Source organism: Alternaria triticimaculans, assembly GCF_023758025.1.
Source record: "Alternaria triticimaculans strain BMP 0046 chromosome Unknown scaffold_3, whole genome shotgun sequence".
Taxonomy (NCBI): Eukaryota; Fungi; Ascomycota; class Dothideomycetes; order Pleosporales; family Pleosporaceae; genus Alternaria; species Alternaria triticimaculans.
The window spans coordinates 2,619,913-2,634,052 of NW_026055960.1; the positions used below are offsets into that span (position 1 = coordinate 2,619,913).

Here is a 14,140-nt window from a genome sequence, read left to right on the forward strand (position 1 = left end):
CGAGAGTTGGGGCCGAGGCGGCGCGGAAGGTAGCACGGGCAAGCATCTTCGGAAGTCAGCTGGTGTTGCAATTGGCGTGGAGTTGGGGCGTACTTTGTCTGTGTTGTAGAGTGGAGAGGTTGCGGAGTTCTGGTCGCGGTGGTTCGATGAGTTGCAGCTTCCACGGCTGCCATGTCTTGGCAACGACCCGCTTAGTAAGGCCCATCAAAGTTTCTCGATCTCAGTTGCGCTCGCCTTCGATAATCTTTCGCGACAGGTCAAAACTGCCTGTCTGGTCCACCACGCAACCCCCCGAGACAAACGCACTCAACCGCGCACGGAGTGAAACCAACCACCCACCATGGACGACGACATGTTCGACGTCTTCGAGGGCGGCCCATCCACGGACACCGCGCCCCGGAAGAACAAGAAGCGCCAGGCGAATGGCACCGTCAAGTCGCCTGAACCCGTCGCTGACACTGCTATGGCGGATGCGTCTGCAGAGCCAGCTGGGACCGCGAACGACAACAGTAGCGCGCAGGCTCTGAAGAAGAAGCAGAAGCGCGACGAGCCCGAGCCTATAGTTACCGACGATTTCGAGACAGAACAGACGCGCGAAATGGCTGCCGCAGCGGGTCTTCAAGCGCAGTCGCAAGAGGGTCAGGCAGTGGTGCTTTCGCATCAAGTCCGCCATCAAGTCGCGCTCCCTCCGGACTACGACTACGTCCCCATCTCTGAGCACAAGGCCCCCGCAGAGCCCGCGCGCGAGTGGCCTTTTACCCTAGATCCCTTCCAGCAGGTCTCCATCGCCTCGATACAGCGAAACGAAAGCGTTCTGGTGTCAGCGCATACCTCTGCCGGAAAGACAGTTGTGGCAGAATACGCCATCGCGCAATGTCTCAAGAACAACCAGCGAGTCATCTACACCAGTCCTATCAAGGCGCTTAGCAACCAGAAGTACCGAGAGTTCATGGCAGAGTTTGGCGACGTCGGTCTGATGACTGGTGATGTCACCATCAACCCCACTGCAACCTGTTTGGTCATGACGACGGAGGTATGTACGCAACGCTTTGGGGGAGGATGAAGACTAACATATCCAGATTCTGCGCTCTATGTTGTACAGGGGTTCCGAGATTATGCGCGAAGTAGCTTGGGTCGTATTCGACGAAGTTCACTACCTGCGCGACAAGTCAAGAGGTGTCGTCTGGGAAGAGACTATCATTCTTCTGCCAGACAAGGTCCGCTACGTCTTCCTCTCCGCCACCATTCCCAACGCCATGCAGTTCGCCGAGTGGATCACCAAAACTCATAGCCAGCCGTGTCACGTTGTTTACACCGATTTCCGTCCGACGCCGCTACAACACTATTTCTTCCCCGCTGGTGCCGACGGTATACATTTGGTGGTTGATGAAAAGGGTGTGTTCCGCGAAGAGAACTTCCAGAAAGCCATGTCTTCCATCGCGGACAAGGGCGGAAGCGAGGCCAAGGACTTCATGGCGAAGCGTAAAGGCAAGGGCAAGGACAAGAAGACCAACACGGGCGGCAACAAGGACCAGACGGATATCTACAAGATTGTCAAGATGATCATGGTCAAGAGCTACAACCCGGTCATCGTCTTCAGTTTTAGCAAGAGGGAATGCGAGAACTACGCGCTTTCTATGAGCTCGCTCGCGTTCAACGACGATTCCGAAAAGGCCATGGTGACCAAGGTCTTCAACAGCGCCATCGAGATGTTGTCAGAGGAGGACCGACAACTACCCCAGATTCAGCACATTCTCCCCCTTCTCCGGAGAGGCATTGGTGTTCATCACTCCGGTCTTCTGCCTATCTTGAAGGAGACCATCGAAATCTTGTTCCAGGAAGGACTGATCAAGGTTCTCTTCGCGACCGAAACCTTCTCTATCGGATTGAACATGCCGGCCAAGACAGTCGTTTTTACCAGTGTGCGCAAGTTTGACGGAGTATCGCAGCGATGGGTCACGCCTTCTGAGTTCATCCAAATGTCTGGCCGAGCTGGGCGTCGTGGTCTCGATGACCGTGGTATTGTCATCATGATGATTGGCGAGCAGATGGAGCCTGCTGTGGCTAAGGAGATTGTCCGCGGTCAACAGGATAACCTCAACTCAGCTTTCCATTTGGGATACAACATGATTCTCAACCTCATGCGAGTGGAAGGCATTTCCCCCGAGTTCATGCTGGAGAGGTGTTTCTTCCAGTTCCAGAGCACGGCAGGTGTCTCCAACCTGGAGAAGCAACTTGAGAAGCTTGAAGAAGAAAAGGCAAACACCAACATTGTTGACGAGCCGGCTATCAAGGACTACTACAATCTGCGACAGCAACTGGACAACCACACTAAGGACATGCGTGACGTGATCATGCAGCCGAACTACTGCTTGCAGTTCTTGCAGGGTGGCCGAATGGTCAAGATCAAGTTCAAGGACTATGATTTCGGCTGGGGTGCTGTTGTAGCGTACACGGCTCGCAAGGCTAATAAGGGCGAAGTTCTGCCACCTGAAGAATCCTACATTGTCGACGTTCTACTACCGGTCAGCAGCGACACTAAGTTTGTACCAGCGGTGAACGACGGCCTACCGCCTGGTGTGCGCCCACCTGCGGCGGGAGACAAGGGCAAGATGGAGGTTGTCCCTGTGGTTCTGAACTGCATCGAATCTATTGGTCATCTCCGTGTCTTCCTCCCCAACGAGCTTAAGTCGACAGAGCAACGGAACAATGTTCGCAAAGCACTGAGCGAGGTCAAGAAGCGCTTCCCTGACGGAATTGCTATCTTGGACCCAATCGAGAACATGGGCATTAAAGACGACAGCTTCAAGAGGCTGCTAAGGGTAAGTTTCACGATCAAGAATCTGCATTGTTGTCTAATATTGTGCAGAAAATCGAAGTACTGGAGTCCCGTCTTCTCTCGAACCCTCTCCACAACTCGCCTAGGCTACCCGAATTGTACAGCCAATATGCGCAGAAGATTGCGATTGGTGAGAAGATCAAGAACATCAGGAAAGAGATTGCGAACGCTTTATCGGTCATTCAGTTAGACGAGTTGAAGAGCAGGAAACGTGTGTTGCGACGCCTCGGCTTCATCGACGAAGCCGATGTCGTGCAGCTAAAGGCCCGTGTCGCTTGCGAAATCAGCACTGGTGACGAGCTCGTGCTTAGCGAGCTGCTCTTCAACCGTTTCTTTAATGAGTTGACGCCAGAGCAGTGCGTCGCTTGTCTTAGCTGTTTCATCTTCGAGGAGAAGACGCAAGAAGTGCCAGCGCTCAAAGAAGAGCTTGCCAAGCCATACCGCGAAATCCAACAGCAAGCTAGGGTTATCGCGAAGATGTCACAAGAGAGCAAGCTGACAGTCAACGAGGAGGAGTACCTCAAGTCGTTCAAATACGAGCTGATGGAGGTCGTCTTCGCCTGGTCGAAGGGTGCGACGTTTGCACAAATTTGGTATGTTCGCTTTGCTACCGTCGCATTAAACGGCAACTAACTTCGAGCAGCAAAATGACCGATGTGTACGAGGGAAGTCTGATTCGTCTGTTCAGACGATTAGAAGAGTTGCTCCGACAAATGGCCCAGGCCTCCAAGGTCATGGGAAGCGAAGAGCTTGAGCAAAAGTTCACTGCAGCACTTGAGCTCGTCCGCAGGGATTTGGTCGCCGCCCAGTCCCTGTACCTGTAATGCGTGAAGCATGTCTTGTATATTATGGTATTGGTGGGAGTATTTGGTAGCATCATCGTTCAGCAGGTAAGTATGGCACTCACAGGGCGTTCTCCTTTATGCGGTTGAATGAAAACGCCACCGGACATGCCATTGTCTCAGGCGCACGCAAGGAGCTATCGACGCTGTGCACCTCAAGAAGGGGCACAGCGTTAATGCGTCCTGAATAGAAATTCACTAGATCTGATGTTGTGGGCTTGCACCATGGCTGAGGATCCCCCACGTACATTTTTCCAGACATGCATGGTGATATGTGATGCGATATAGATAGTGCCGCCTTAGCCGCTGCGGTTTCTTTTGTGATGAGGGACCACCTGAAGGCAGGGCATGAAGGGGCGATTTTTATGGAAAAAGCAAAAGTGGCGAGAGAACCCACCCTCAACCCCAGATGAAAGGGCAATTATCGTGGTTGACATCGGTGACATGTGACGTGATTGGTTGGGTGCACGGACTTGCCGGTTGTTAGCATATTCTTGGGCCTTCGTATGGCTCTGCTGTCTCCACCACAGCAACAACACAACACCCGACACCGCCCACGGCCCACGCAACGAGAGCCCGCCCATTGCATCACCACCCAGACATCGCTATCCGGCTCCCAACAAAGCAGGCGTGCGAAATCACTGCGTTTGCGGGCCCTTTCTCGTCATGAGTGTGCAGTACCAGCAGACATTCACGCCCCCTCATCTCTTGAACAACAACCGCCGCTCTCCCTCCCGCAACCGTACGTCCACTCGCTGCTCGCAACACCTCAACTCCATGTCAGCCACTAACTTTCACCCTCACGCAGCCTACGCCCCTTCCGCCGCCATGACTGGCCGCAAGCGGAAAGCCGAGGACGATGGCAGCGTCGGCGACGACGACCGCATGAGTGCATCGCCCACCACATCCTCCGCCGTACTCCCACGACCCGCGCCACGAGGCATGAAGCGCATGCGAACCAACATCTCCGGCCGCCCACTCCCGCTCCCTCGCCTCCTCGAGACGCTCAGCCCCGACGAGATGCGCAACCTGCTGCAGTCCATCTGCCAGCGCCACCCGGACATCGGCAACGAAGTCGTCACAACCGCGCCCCGGCCAAGCATACAGTCAACGCTGGAAGTCCTGTCAAAGTACGAGGCCGCGTTCCAGGCAGCCTTCCCCTTTGGCGGCCGTGCGTCATCAGACTATGCATACAATAGGGTGCGGCAACAACTCGATGAACTGCTCGACTCCCTCAAAGACTTCACACCTCACTTCCTCCCGCCGCACGAACATCAGCCCGCCACATCGCTCGCCTTCCTCGACGGCGCCACCGAGATCATCCATCGGCTACCCAACTGGGATACGTACCAACACAACCGTCACAAGCAAGAGGCGTACGAGGAGATGGCCAAGGCGTGGGCGATGGTCATCCAGGAGGCAGCAAAGAAGGCGGGTGGAATACAGCTCCAATACGGCGGATGGGACGAGAAGATTGCGAAACACAATGAGATCTCGGGCGGAAAGATGCAGGAGGCAGTCAACGAGTTGCGTGGAGGACTCGGCTGGATGGGCGCAGAGACCCCCAATCCCGCCGCCGGCGGGTCCAATGATGCCATGTCCATCCGCCAGCAGCTGCTGAGCGGAAACTACGGAACTGGCTCTCCCGCAAGCATAGGCGCATGGTAGATCGACACAGCAACGCCCTTTGAACATCGACCGTCATCACCATTTCGCCACACCACAGTCCCCATTCATCACAGCATTACTACCATGGTGATCTTCCAACAATTACGGCCTAATCCATACCCGCGAATGATACCATTGCATGGAGGCATATTCCCATGATAACGACTGCATAGCGTTTCCTTTCAGTCTTTATTCACGTACAACAACAGCATATGGCAGGGCGGTTCCATCATTGCATTGGCGTACCGGTTGCGACATCCACCACAAAGAAGACCCCAAACCTCTGATCTTTTGTGCATTCCTGTTCTCGCCTGTTTTGGGGGCGTAATGTTTTGTCATTATTACAAGTCATGTACCCGATTTAGGGGTTACTGTGCGGCGACGGATTGCACTCTTTCCTTTCACTTTGTTACTTGGGGGAAGGAGGAATGATACCATGCTCGGTACTAACAGAGCGGATGGGAATGGATGGACGGTATATAGGTGGGTGGAAAGCTGGACGGGACTGGAGTATGGAGATGAATAGACTTTTTTGTGTATATACTGACTGACTTCAATATGATTTTCGCAGTCCTTCGACGTTGCTCACTGGTACATAGGGATGCTCATTCCCTTCAAGCGCATTGTTTGGCACTTTCACGTGGCAACGCGCGTTAGCGCCGCGGCGCGAATCCACGGCGGTAATCACGACCCCGGACCTGAGGCCGCACCTCCACTTTCAGCGCGCCGTGCCTGTCACGTCTCATCCTCACTTTCACCACTACAGATCTCTCGCGGCCATAGACGCCGCCAGAGATCTCTTTCCCTCTTGACACCAACCGCCCTTTTTGTTCGTCTCCGGCTCCACCCCGCCGCTGTCTTTAAGAATGGCGATCACCAAAGCGCATCCTAATCTCGAAGTCGAGGTTTTCGTCAAGGGCGCTCAGCTTGAAGAGTATGTCGACGACGATGATCAAACTTCGGATGACGAGGTCACCAAGTACATCGAGGCCTCGTCTGGTGACAACTTTGAGGTCAAATACTGCTTCTCTCCTGGATTCAGTATTCGCCACAGTATTCTCTCGGAACTGAACGTCGACGGTGAATATGCGGTTGGTAGTGTCTTCAACCCTGGCAGTTCAGTTCGCTGGAATAATGCGTATACCTTCAAGGGATCGCGCGCATTCGAAGATGGCGAATACTATCTAAGGAAGTTCTGCTTCTCGCAGCTCGAAATTAATGGTTTCGTCTCTCTGTTTCTTGAGTCAACTAGTTGCTAACTTTCACTTCAGACGACGGTGATCCACGCACATTTAAGGACTCACTGAAGAAGAAGCTCCATAGGGTGGGTGATATATCTGTGCGCTTCTATTGGGTGACAGCTGGCGCAACATACAAAACCCCGGTCACGGTACGGAAGGACAAGAATCTGGGTGTTGTGCCAGAGAAAGCCCTCAAAGGCAGTGCGCTATCCCATCAGGCTAGGTCAGCGAGTGTCTTTCCCAATACTCACAAATACTTACACTGGGATTAGCTACGGCGCGCGAGAAGTCATGCAGGCGTACAGCACGATTGAAACCACGAAGATCGACGAAACGCCGTTTGCAGAGTTCACTTTCAAGTATCGCTCGAGAGGTGTGTGAGCTCTTCGTGGTCGCCGTATTTCTACTAATGCCGATGCCATTTAGCTGCTCTCAAATCCCTCCTCGTCATCCCACGAACTCCTAGCCCGGTACCGCTCGAAGAACGCGACATCAACACCCTTACCTTGGAAGAATCTCGTGAGCTCCTTCGTCTCCAGCGTGAGCAGAGAGACGCCGCTCCAGTCATCAAGCGAGAGGGTATCAAGCGGGAACGAAGCAGCACCATCGTCAACGAGGATAATGACGATGACGAAGTGACTTTCTTATCCGCCAAGCGCAGACGACTCCCCGTTACTCTCGATGAGAATGGTGCCGAGATTATCGATCTGACATAGGGATGGATCGGTGCATATACCATGGTCCTGGCAGATTTGTGGCTTTTCTCTTCGTTCTTTTCGAAGGCTCTCTAGCTTTCTGCGGCGCTGTTCTAATTGCTGGCGTATAAATAAGGCGTAACGGATTGACTCTAGCGCAGATTACCGCGGAGTGGTCTTATCGTAGTCACCTTGAGTACAAGCAAGGTTTAGTTCGAAATTCCTCATTCCAGCGTCTTTCTCAGTTGTTTTGTGGGCTTGTAGATTGGTCACCTCTCTCACCTAAGCAGCTGTGAGCCTCAAGTGAGCGCGATCCTTGTGGCTGGTCCCTCTAATCGTCCTCTAGCGACATTGTCTACTCAGCCGTTCGCATCTTCTTCTCTTCTCTCTTCAATCCATCGCAATGGCCATCGCAACGGGTATCCCAGGTCTTGAAGTCACTATCGAGGTCGACGCGGCATCACTACCAGAGTACGAACATGGAATCGTCGAAGATGATGGCGTTGCGACCTCGGCGTCCAGGTATATCGAAGCGCCGCCAGCTGCCAACTTCTCCATTCGCTATTTGTTTCGTCCGCCTTTCACCCCGCCCTCCGCAGTGCAAATGGATGTATTGCTAGACGGTAACTACGTGCAAGCACCATTCGTCGAGTGGGGTGGAAAGGAAGAGTGCGAGGGATACCTTTGCTCGCGATCGACTTCATCGACTGGGGGGCACAGCTTCACCCAGGGCTTCCAATTCGCTGAGCTGAGAACTGGTAAGCCTTTACGTCTAGCTAGCTCTTCAATATGACTGACATTACATAGACGAGACCAACACCCCGATGACCAAGGACCTCGCGGATCAGCTGTCACCCGTTGGTCGCATCGTGCTTTACTTCTACTTCATCGAGCATCTCGAAGCAGTGAGACCAGAAGAAGTACCTCAGCTTACCAGCAACGAGTTTGATGTCCTCAGCGAGAAGGCGTTACACAAGGCGGCTGCCATGCAGGGCGATCAGCTCTCGCATCAGACTAGGTATGTCATTTTCACTCATCATGGAGAACAACAATCGCTGACATGACCACCAGACTTAGTGCTCCCGAGCAACGTGATACCATCACTTACAACGAGGTCAAGACGACTGAGAACGAGCCTTTTGCAACGTTCACGTTCTACTACAGGTCGACAGGTCAGTAGCATGCGTACATAGCTCAGTCGTGTTGATAGCTAACAAGAATCCAGATGCGCTCAAGTCCATCGGCATCATCCCGCGTACCCCAAGCCCATCTCCGGAGCCAGAATCAGAGGCTGAAGACAGGGATCCGGAAGACATGACCGAGGAAGAGTTGAGAGCAGTGGTTATACGCATGCGCGTAAGTCGCAACTCAGGTTGGAGGCATGCGATTCCTGAGTCCTTTACTGATCATCAAACAGGAGAAGAACCATAAAGCAATCACTATCAAGCGCGAACGCGAGGAAGAGCGAGAAGGCAGTGAGGATACCCTAGTTGGTGATGAGGTCGAGTGGATCGGCAGCCAGCCGGCACATCCGATCGTGAAGAGGGTACGTCGCATGCCTGGTCCTGATGATGAGGTCGTGGCTCTTGATGATTGAGCGCATCCCTCATGCGAGTCGAAGGACTGATACATTAAGCAAGTTTGAGAAATTCGCGTGCTTCTGGCGTGAACACCTGGGCACGATCGCTTGATCGTCATCGTTCGTGGCACTGCTAGTAGCATTATCGGATGATTTCCTATTTCGTATCCATCTATTTATGCCTATCTTAACATTCTGGTTTTCCATTCTACTCCCTTTGTTCGTCTGGGGCGCTAGAATCTGCGCCAAATCTGAGGTTACTTGGAGGGAAGGAGCCACCAACGCGGCAGCCACGTTCACCTCTCGTACTATAGCGCGCGATTTTCGTGACGCGTCGGAGCCGAGAACTTCTAGACTATCGTCTCTCACCTATCAATAATCGCCTTCACCTCAGCTTCTGCGCTCCAACACCAACATCTTCAGTCAAGGTGAAGTCTTATCAGAACACACCTTCAACATATTCTACGCATCATAGACCTATCACAACTTCCTCTTACCATCATTACTTCTCTCATATTCTAATACCGTCGCACCTTCCGCAATGGCAATCGTCGATGAGGCTCCCGGGCTCGAAGTTCATGTCCAAGCTGATGGCAACCCGCTTCGCGAGTACATCGACCGCCATACCACCGTATCGGAAGCTATCTCCGAAAGCTACATCGAAGCCAAGTCAGACTCAACATTCGAAGTTCACTATTCTTTCAAGGCGCCGTTCCCCGTCGACCGTCCTGTGTCTATGATCGTCACCATCGACGGCAAGGATGTTGATGAGCCGCTTATTCGCCCCGACGAGCTGTACGACGCAAATGGCCACGTCAGCTCTGGACCGATATCGAACGATGGGAAGGACTGGTTCACGCAGCACTATCGCTTTTCGCCGCTTGATATCAGTAAGTCATCTCCACTTCCCATTGAACGACGGTATACTAACAGAGGTGCAGGGGAGTACAGCGAGGGGCGCATCCCAGAAGACATGCAGAGCAAACTACAGCCTATCGGCATCATAACTTGCGAGTTCTACTTCCTCGACAACGCAAGACGCAATCCAAAGATGGTCTTTGTACAGAAGGAGTTGGAGAAGCTGGATGCGGTCAACGAGAAGGCTATTAAGGGCGAGTCGCTGTCGCATCAGGCAGTGTATGTATAACCCTACACGGATGTCACTACGAGCTAACAAAATCGCAGTCTCGGCGATACAGAGCCCACAGAAGAGATTCAGTACTACGATGCGGACTATGCTGATGGCGGAGAACCGTTTGCGACATTCCACTTCTACTATCGCTCACTCGGTAAGCTTCGTAGATATGGGTCAACAGAAAGCAAACACTAACTATTGGCGTTACAGCTGCGCTCAAAGACCTTCACATAATCGAACGTACGCCTGATCCAGTCGACGTTCTCGACAGCGATGATATGGTGCTCGGGCAGTTGAACAGGGAACAACTAGAGTCTATCGTCCGCCGCTTCAGAGTAGGATCGTCTCCATTACCCACCCTACCAATTTACATGCTGATATCAACTAGGATCAAGAAGAGACCCGTGTACGCATGAAGCGCGAGCTTTCCGATACCTCCACCGTGGCAGGCGACGACCACAACGTCGACAGTCGAGCCATAGCTTGCGACGACGACTTCATCGAGATACGTTCAGTTGATCTGCGCAAGAAGAGGAAGCTTGAACGTGTCAGACAGATGCCAAGCGATGAAACCGAAGTCATTGTGTTGGACTGAGAACTGTGAAAAATATATATCGACGGTCGATACGTCAGTTATGTAAGGGTCATTCAAGAATCTAAATCATATCATAGCCTTAACTTCACGCACGCATATCTCGACATCGACTCTTCTTTGTCAGTCACTCAGGCCCGGTTCTGATGGTGAATGACTGGCGTCAATGTGCACCGAGATTCAAGAACGCTGTAACATTACACAGTATATATCCGACAAAGGAGCCCCCAACCAGTCCTTTGGGGCCAGTAAGACTGTAGTAGAGCGCACAGCGAATGACCTGAATACATAACGTTCCCACCACTTTCGCAATATTGAAATACCTTGTATAGAACCAGGTTTAGGATAACTCTAGAATGGTGACCCCATACATCAACATACCGGCCAGCAGGTCTGCCAGCACACCCACCAACACACAACCCAACACCCCACGTATAGACCAACTCACGCTCCCCACAATCCAAACCGGCTACCAAAACCGCCTCTTCACAGCCGTCGACCTAACATCAGCCTGTCTAACCAGAATCCGCGAAACAAACCCCAAATTCCACGCCGTAGCAGAAGTAAACCCCGACGCTACATCCACCGCCCAACACCTCGATGCCGAGCGCCTCTCAAAAGGCCCCCTCGGCCCCCTCCACGGCATACCCATCTTGCTAAAAGACAACATACCCACTCTCGACGCCACATCCACAACATGCGGCAGCATGGCTTTAGTCGGCGCCAAACCATCACACGAAGCCGACGTCGTAAGCGCAGTGCGAAAAGCAGGAATGGTAATCCTGGGCAAAGGAAACATGGCCGAATGGGCTGGATTCCGCTCCACGAGCGGGTGCTCTGGCTGGAGTGGAAGAGGAGGCCAGACAACGGGGATCTACTATCCTGGTATGAAAGCGAGTGGGAGTTCGGGGGGTTGTGCGGTGGCTGTTGCCCTGGGTATGTGTTTTGCGGCGCTGGGAACGGAGACGTGCTACTCGATTGTTTCTCCGGCGGAGAAATCTGGGATTGTGGGGTTCAAGCCGACGCGGAATTTGCTGTCCTCTGAAGGTCTCATACATGCGTCTAAGAGACTGGATACGGTGGGTGTCCTCACGCGAACAGTCTCGGATGCTGCGCTCCTTCTTATCGGTATGGTTCAATACAGCGATCACCTCCCCGCCCAAACGAGACAGAAAATAGTGCAAGATCTCAGCACTGCAAATTCAATTCCCCATCTCCATGGCATACGAGTCGGTATCCCCAGCTCCCTGTCCGACATGCAAAATCTACCCGCCTGCAAGAAGACAGCCTTCGAAAGAACGCTCAGACTGCTAGAAAGCGCCGGCGCAACCATCGCCCGCAACGTCACTGTCACCGGCGCAAAGGGCTGGGAAGCTCTCCCGCAAGAAGCCAAAGACATCGTCCTAAACACAGATATGAAGGTCGCAATAAACGACTACCTCTCCTCCCTCGCCACAAACCCACATGACGTGCGTAACCTCGAAGATCTCATCGCGTTCACAAAAGGGCACCCAGCGGAGCAATTCCCACAGCGGAACGTCGAGGGTCTGGAGAGAGCACAGGCTTCTGATCCGAGCAATCTGCTTTACGAGAACATGCTGGTGAGAGACGAGTACTACACGGGCGAAGGCGGTATCGACGCTGCGTTGTGTAGGAAGTGTTGCGATGTCATGCTCGTGCCTACGTTGAGTGTTGCCATGCAGAGCTTTGCTGCGAAAGCGGGAAGTCCGGTTATGAGTGTGCCTATGGGTGTTTTCCCGCGAGATACGCCTGTGGAGAAGGACGCGAGGAATGGGTTGGTTAATGTAGCGCCTGGGGTACCGTTTTCGGCGTATATCTTTGGGCGGGCGACGAAAGATGAGGATGTGGTTAGAGTGGGGCATGTGCTAGAGCGGTTGACGAATGTTAGGGAGACGCTGGTGCCGTATGTTGATGCTGAGGCTGGGCCTGGGGCTGCTGCGGCGCCCTGACCTCTGGCTTTAGAGAAGAGGCGTCGAGACTGTAGAAGGACGGCACGGTAGAATGGGAACATAGAAGGACACCAAGGAGAGTACCGACGATGGTAGGATGGGCAATCAATTCAAGATGAGACTCTCAGTATCCCATGCTATGCTAGTGAACATGAACCCGGGCGGTAGATGAGCCTGCTTGTAGTTCACGGTACTGTTCCAGTGAAAACTTCGTATCCAGTAAATGCTCCGTATTCAGCATTCCATGCGCGCTGCCTGCTGTACGATGCCATGATGTGCCTTTGAAGTGTCCTCAGTCGAGCGAGATGACTTCGTCGGTGCTGGTGGGGAAGCAGCGTCGCTTCGCGGGTCGCTCCTCTACCATCTCCACGTCTTCGTAGTCATGGTCGTCATCGGGGTGTTCGCGCTTACGAGACTGGGTCTCCTCGTGCTTGAGCTGTAGTGTTCTGTAAGCTTGCGTCTTGACAAGGTGTAATGAAGAACACTTACGTAGATCTTCTGCACCTTCTCCTCCGACACATCTTCCTTGAAGGGCTCTGGGCTAGGTGTGCGGGGGATTATGGACAGGTACTTGAGAGCTTCCTTGGACCGGTACCGGAACTCGATCTCAGCAAGAGGGCGGGAAGGGCTGTCGACATAGTCTGCGTCCATGAATGTAACGGGTGCAATGCGGTGCAGCGGGTCGAGGCTTCCAGAACTGTTAGCGCTTCACAGAGAGGGTGTTGTGCTATACATACGTTGTCTTGTGCGAGACGGACGAGCCTTTCAGTGCTTTCTCGGGGACCTCGTCGTACTCTCGCATGGACGGCACGTCCTTCCACGCGCGGGCGAAGCGTACGTTAGTGACCCGGTGAAAGGTGATTGAGATGTTGCCAGTCCATTTCAGCTGCTTCCAAAGCGCGTGGTCAATCTCGTAGTTGTCATCATCTGAATCTGTTAGCGGCGTGGCACCAATGCTCACTGGCTAGACTTACGGGTGTTGAGATCAGCGAAGCGGAAGCGCTGGCCGAGGTACTTGTGACCGATGAGCGCGCTGCTGTCGTTGACCTGTCTTGTGATGCCGTAGAGGTTGTACTTGTGCCGCTCGAAGATGAACTTGCGCATGTCAACACCGTCGATGTTGACAATGACCTTGATGGAGTGGCGGTCGAAGACGTAGCCGGGGATGAAGAAACGGACGCCAAACTGCTCGCCCGCTTCGGCCTCGATGTAGACGACCTTGCTTTCGGAGTTAGCATCTTCTCGGTCAGCATGTTCTTTGACGGGGCGACCGTCCACGAGGACGGCCGCCTCGAGCTTGGGGAAGAGGGGATGGGGGGCCATGACGAGAGGTTCGGCTGTGGTGCAGAGGAGTCAGAAGAAAAAATCTACCTAAGTTGCGCTCTGCCTCCAAACAAACGGTGTTGCTGGGGGAAGGAGCAGTGAGTACGTAAGCAGCCACGTGCTTCATGCCCAAGAGGCAGGCACGACGCGACACTGTCCTCACCGTCTTCATCGCTCACCTCACCTATTTGTTTCACCTTTCATCCGGTCAACTTGTAGCTTACAAGCGCCGCTCCCCTTGCACTGAACGTTACAC

General features: G+C 53.4%; 7 protein-coding genes across 7 annotated transcripts; 6 read left to right on the forward strand and 1 right to left on the reverse strand.

Annotated features, from left to right (window-relative positions):
- Nucleotides 1-340: 340 nt before the first annotated feature.
- MTR4 (ATP-dependent RNA helicase mtr4) lies at nt 341-3,663 on the forward strand (the record flags this gene model as incomplete). The annotated part of the gene is made up of 4 exons (XM_049364206.1): nt 341-1,033; nt 1,080-2,822; nt 2,870-3,432; nt 3,483-3,663. 4 exons carry the CDS (start codon nt 341-343, stop codon nt 3,661-3,663), a joined length of 3,180 nt encoding a protein of 1,059 aa, XP_049224871.1.
- Nucleotides 3,664-4,509: 846 nt separating this feature from the next.
- Nucleotides 4,510-5,349, forward strand: STS1 (Tethering factor for nuclear proteasome sts1; the record flags this gene model as incomplete). Its single annotated transcript, XM_049364207.1, has 1 exon — nt 4,510-5,349. One exon carries the CDS (start codon nt 4,510-4,512, stop codon nt 5,347-5,349), a length of 840 nt encoding a protein of 279 aa, XP_049224872.1.
- An 866-nt stretch (nt 5,350-6,215) lies between these two features.
- Nucleotides 6,216-7,306, forward strand: J4E78_003570 (uncharacterized protein; the record flags this gene model as incomplete). The annotated part of the gene is made up of 4 exons (XM_049364208.1): nt 6,216-6,570; nt 6,621-6,813; nt 6,863-6,963; nt 7,017-7,306. The coding sequence occupies 4 exons, from the start codon at nt 6,216-6,218 to the stop codon at nt 7,304-7,306; spliced, it is 939 nt and encodes a 312-aa protein (XP_049224873.1).
- A 458-nt stretch (nt 7,307-7,764) lies between these two features.
- On the forward strand, nt 7,765-8,882 carry J4E78_003571 (uncharacterized protein; the record flags this gene model as incomplete). The annotated part of the gene is made up of 6 exons (XM_049364209.1): nt 7,765-7,772; nt 7,808-8,043; nt 8,093-8,303; nt 8,363-8,457; nt 8,511-8,641; nt 8,703-8,882. The coding sequence occupies 6 exons, from the start codon at nt 7,765-7,767 to the stop codon at nt 8,880-8,882; spliced, it is 861 nt and encodes a 286-aa protein (XP_049224874.1).
- A 523-nt stretch (nt 8,883-9,405) lies between these two features.
- J4E78_003572 (uncharacterized protein) lies at nt 9,406-10,594 on the forward strand (the record flags this gene model as incomplete). The annotated part of the gene is made up of 5 exons (XM_049364210.1): nt 9,406-9,754; nt 9,806-10,001; nt 10,050-10,153; nt 10,210-10,334; nt 10,388-10,594. The coding sequence occupies 5 exons, from the start codon at nt 9,406-9,408 to the stop codon at nt 10,592-10,594; spliced, it is 981 nt and encodes a 326-aa protein (XP_049224875.1).
- Nucleotides 10,595-10,947: 353 nt separating this feature from the next.
- Nucleotides 10,948-12,561, forward strand: J4E78_003573 (uncharacterized protein; the record flags this gene model as incomplete). The annotated part of the gene is made up of 1 exon (XM_049364211.1): nt 10,948-12,561. One exon carries the CDS (start codon nt 10,948-10,950, stop codon nt 12,559-12,561), a length of 1,614 nt encoding a protein of 537 aa, XP_049224876.1.
- A 292-nt stretch (nt 12,562-12,853) lies between these two features.
- J4E78_003574 (uncharacterized protein) lies at nt 12,854-13,884 on the reverse strand (the record flags this gene model as incomplete). The annotated part of the gene is made up of 4 exons (XM_049364212.1): nt 12,854-12,997; nt 13,051-13,258; nt 13,299-13,494; nt 13,536-13,884. The coding sequence occupies 4 exons, from the start codon at nt 13,882-13,884 to the stop codon at nt 12,854-12,856; spliced, it is 897 nt and encodes a 298-aa protein (XP_049224877.1).
- Between the last annotated feature and the right edge of the window lie 256 nt (nt 13,885-14,140).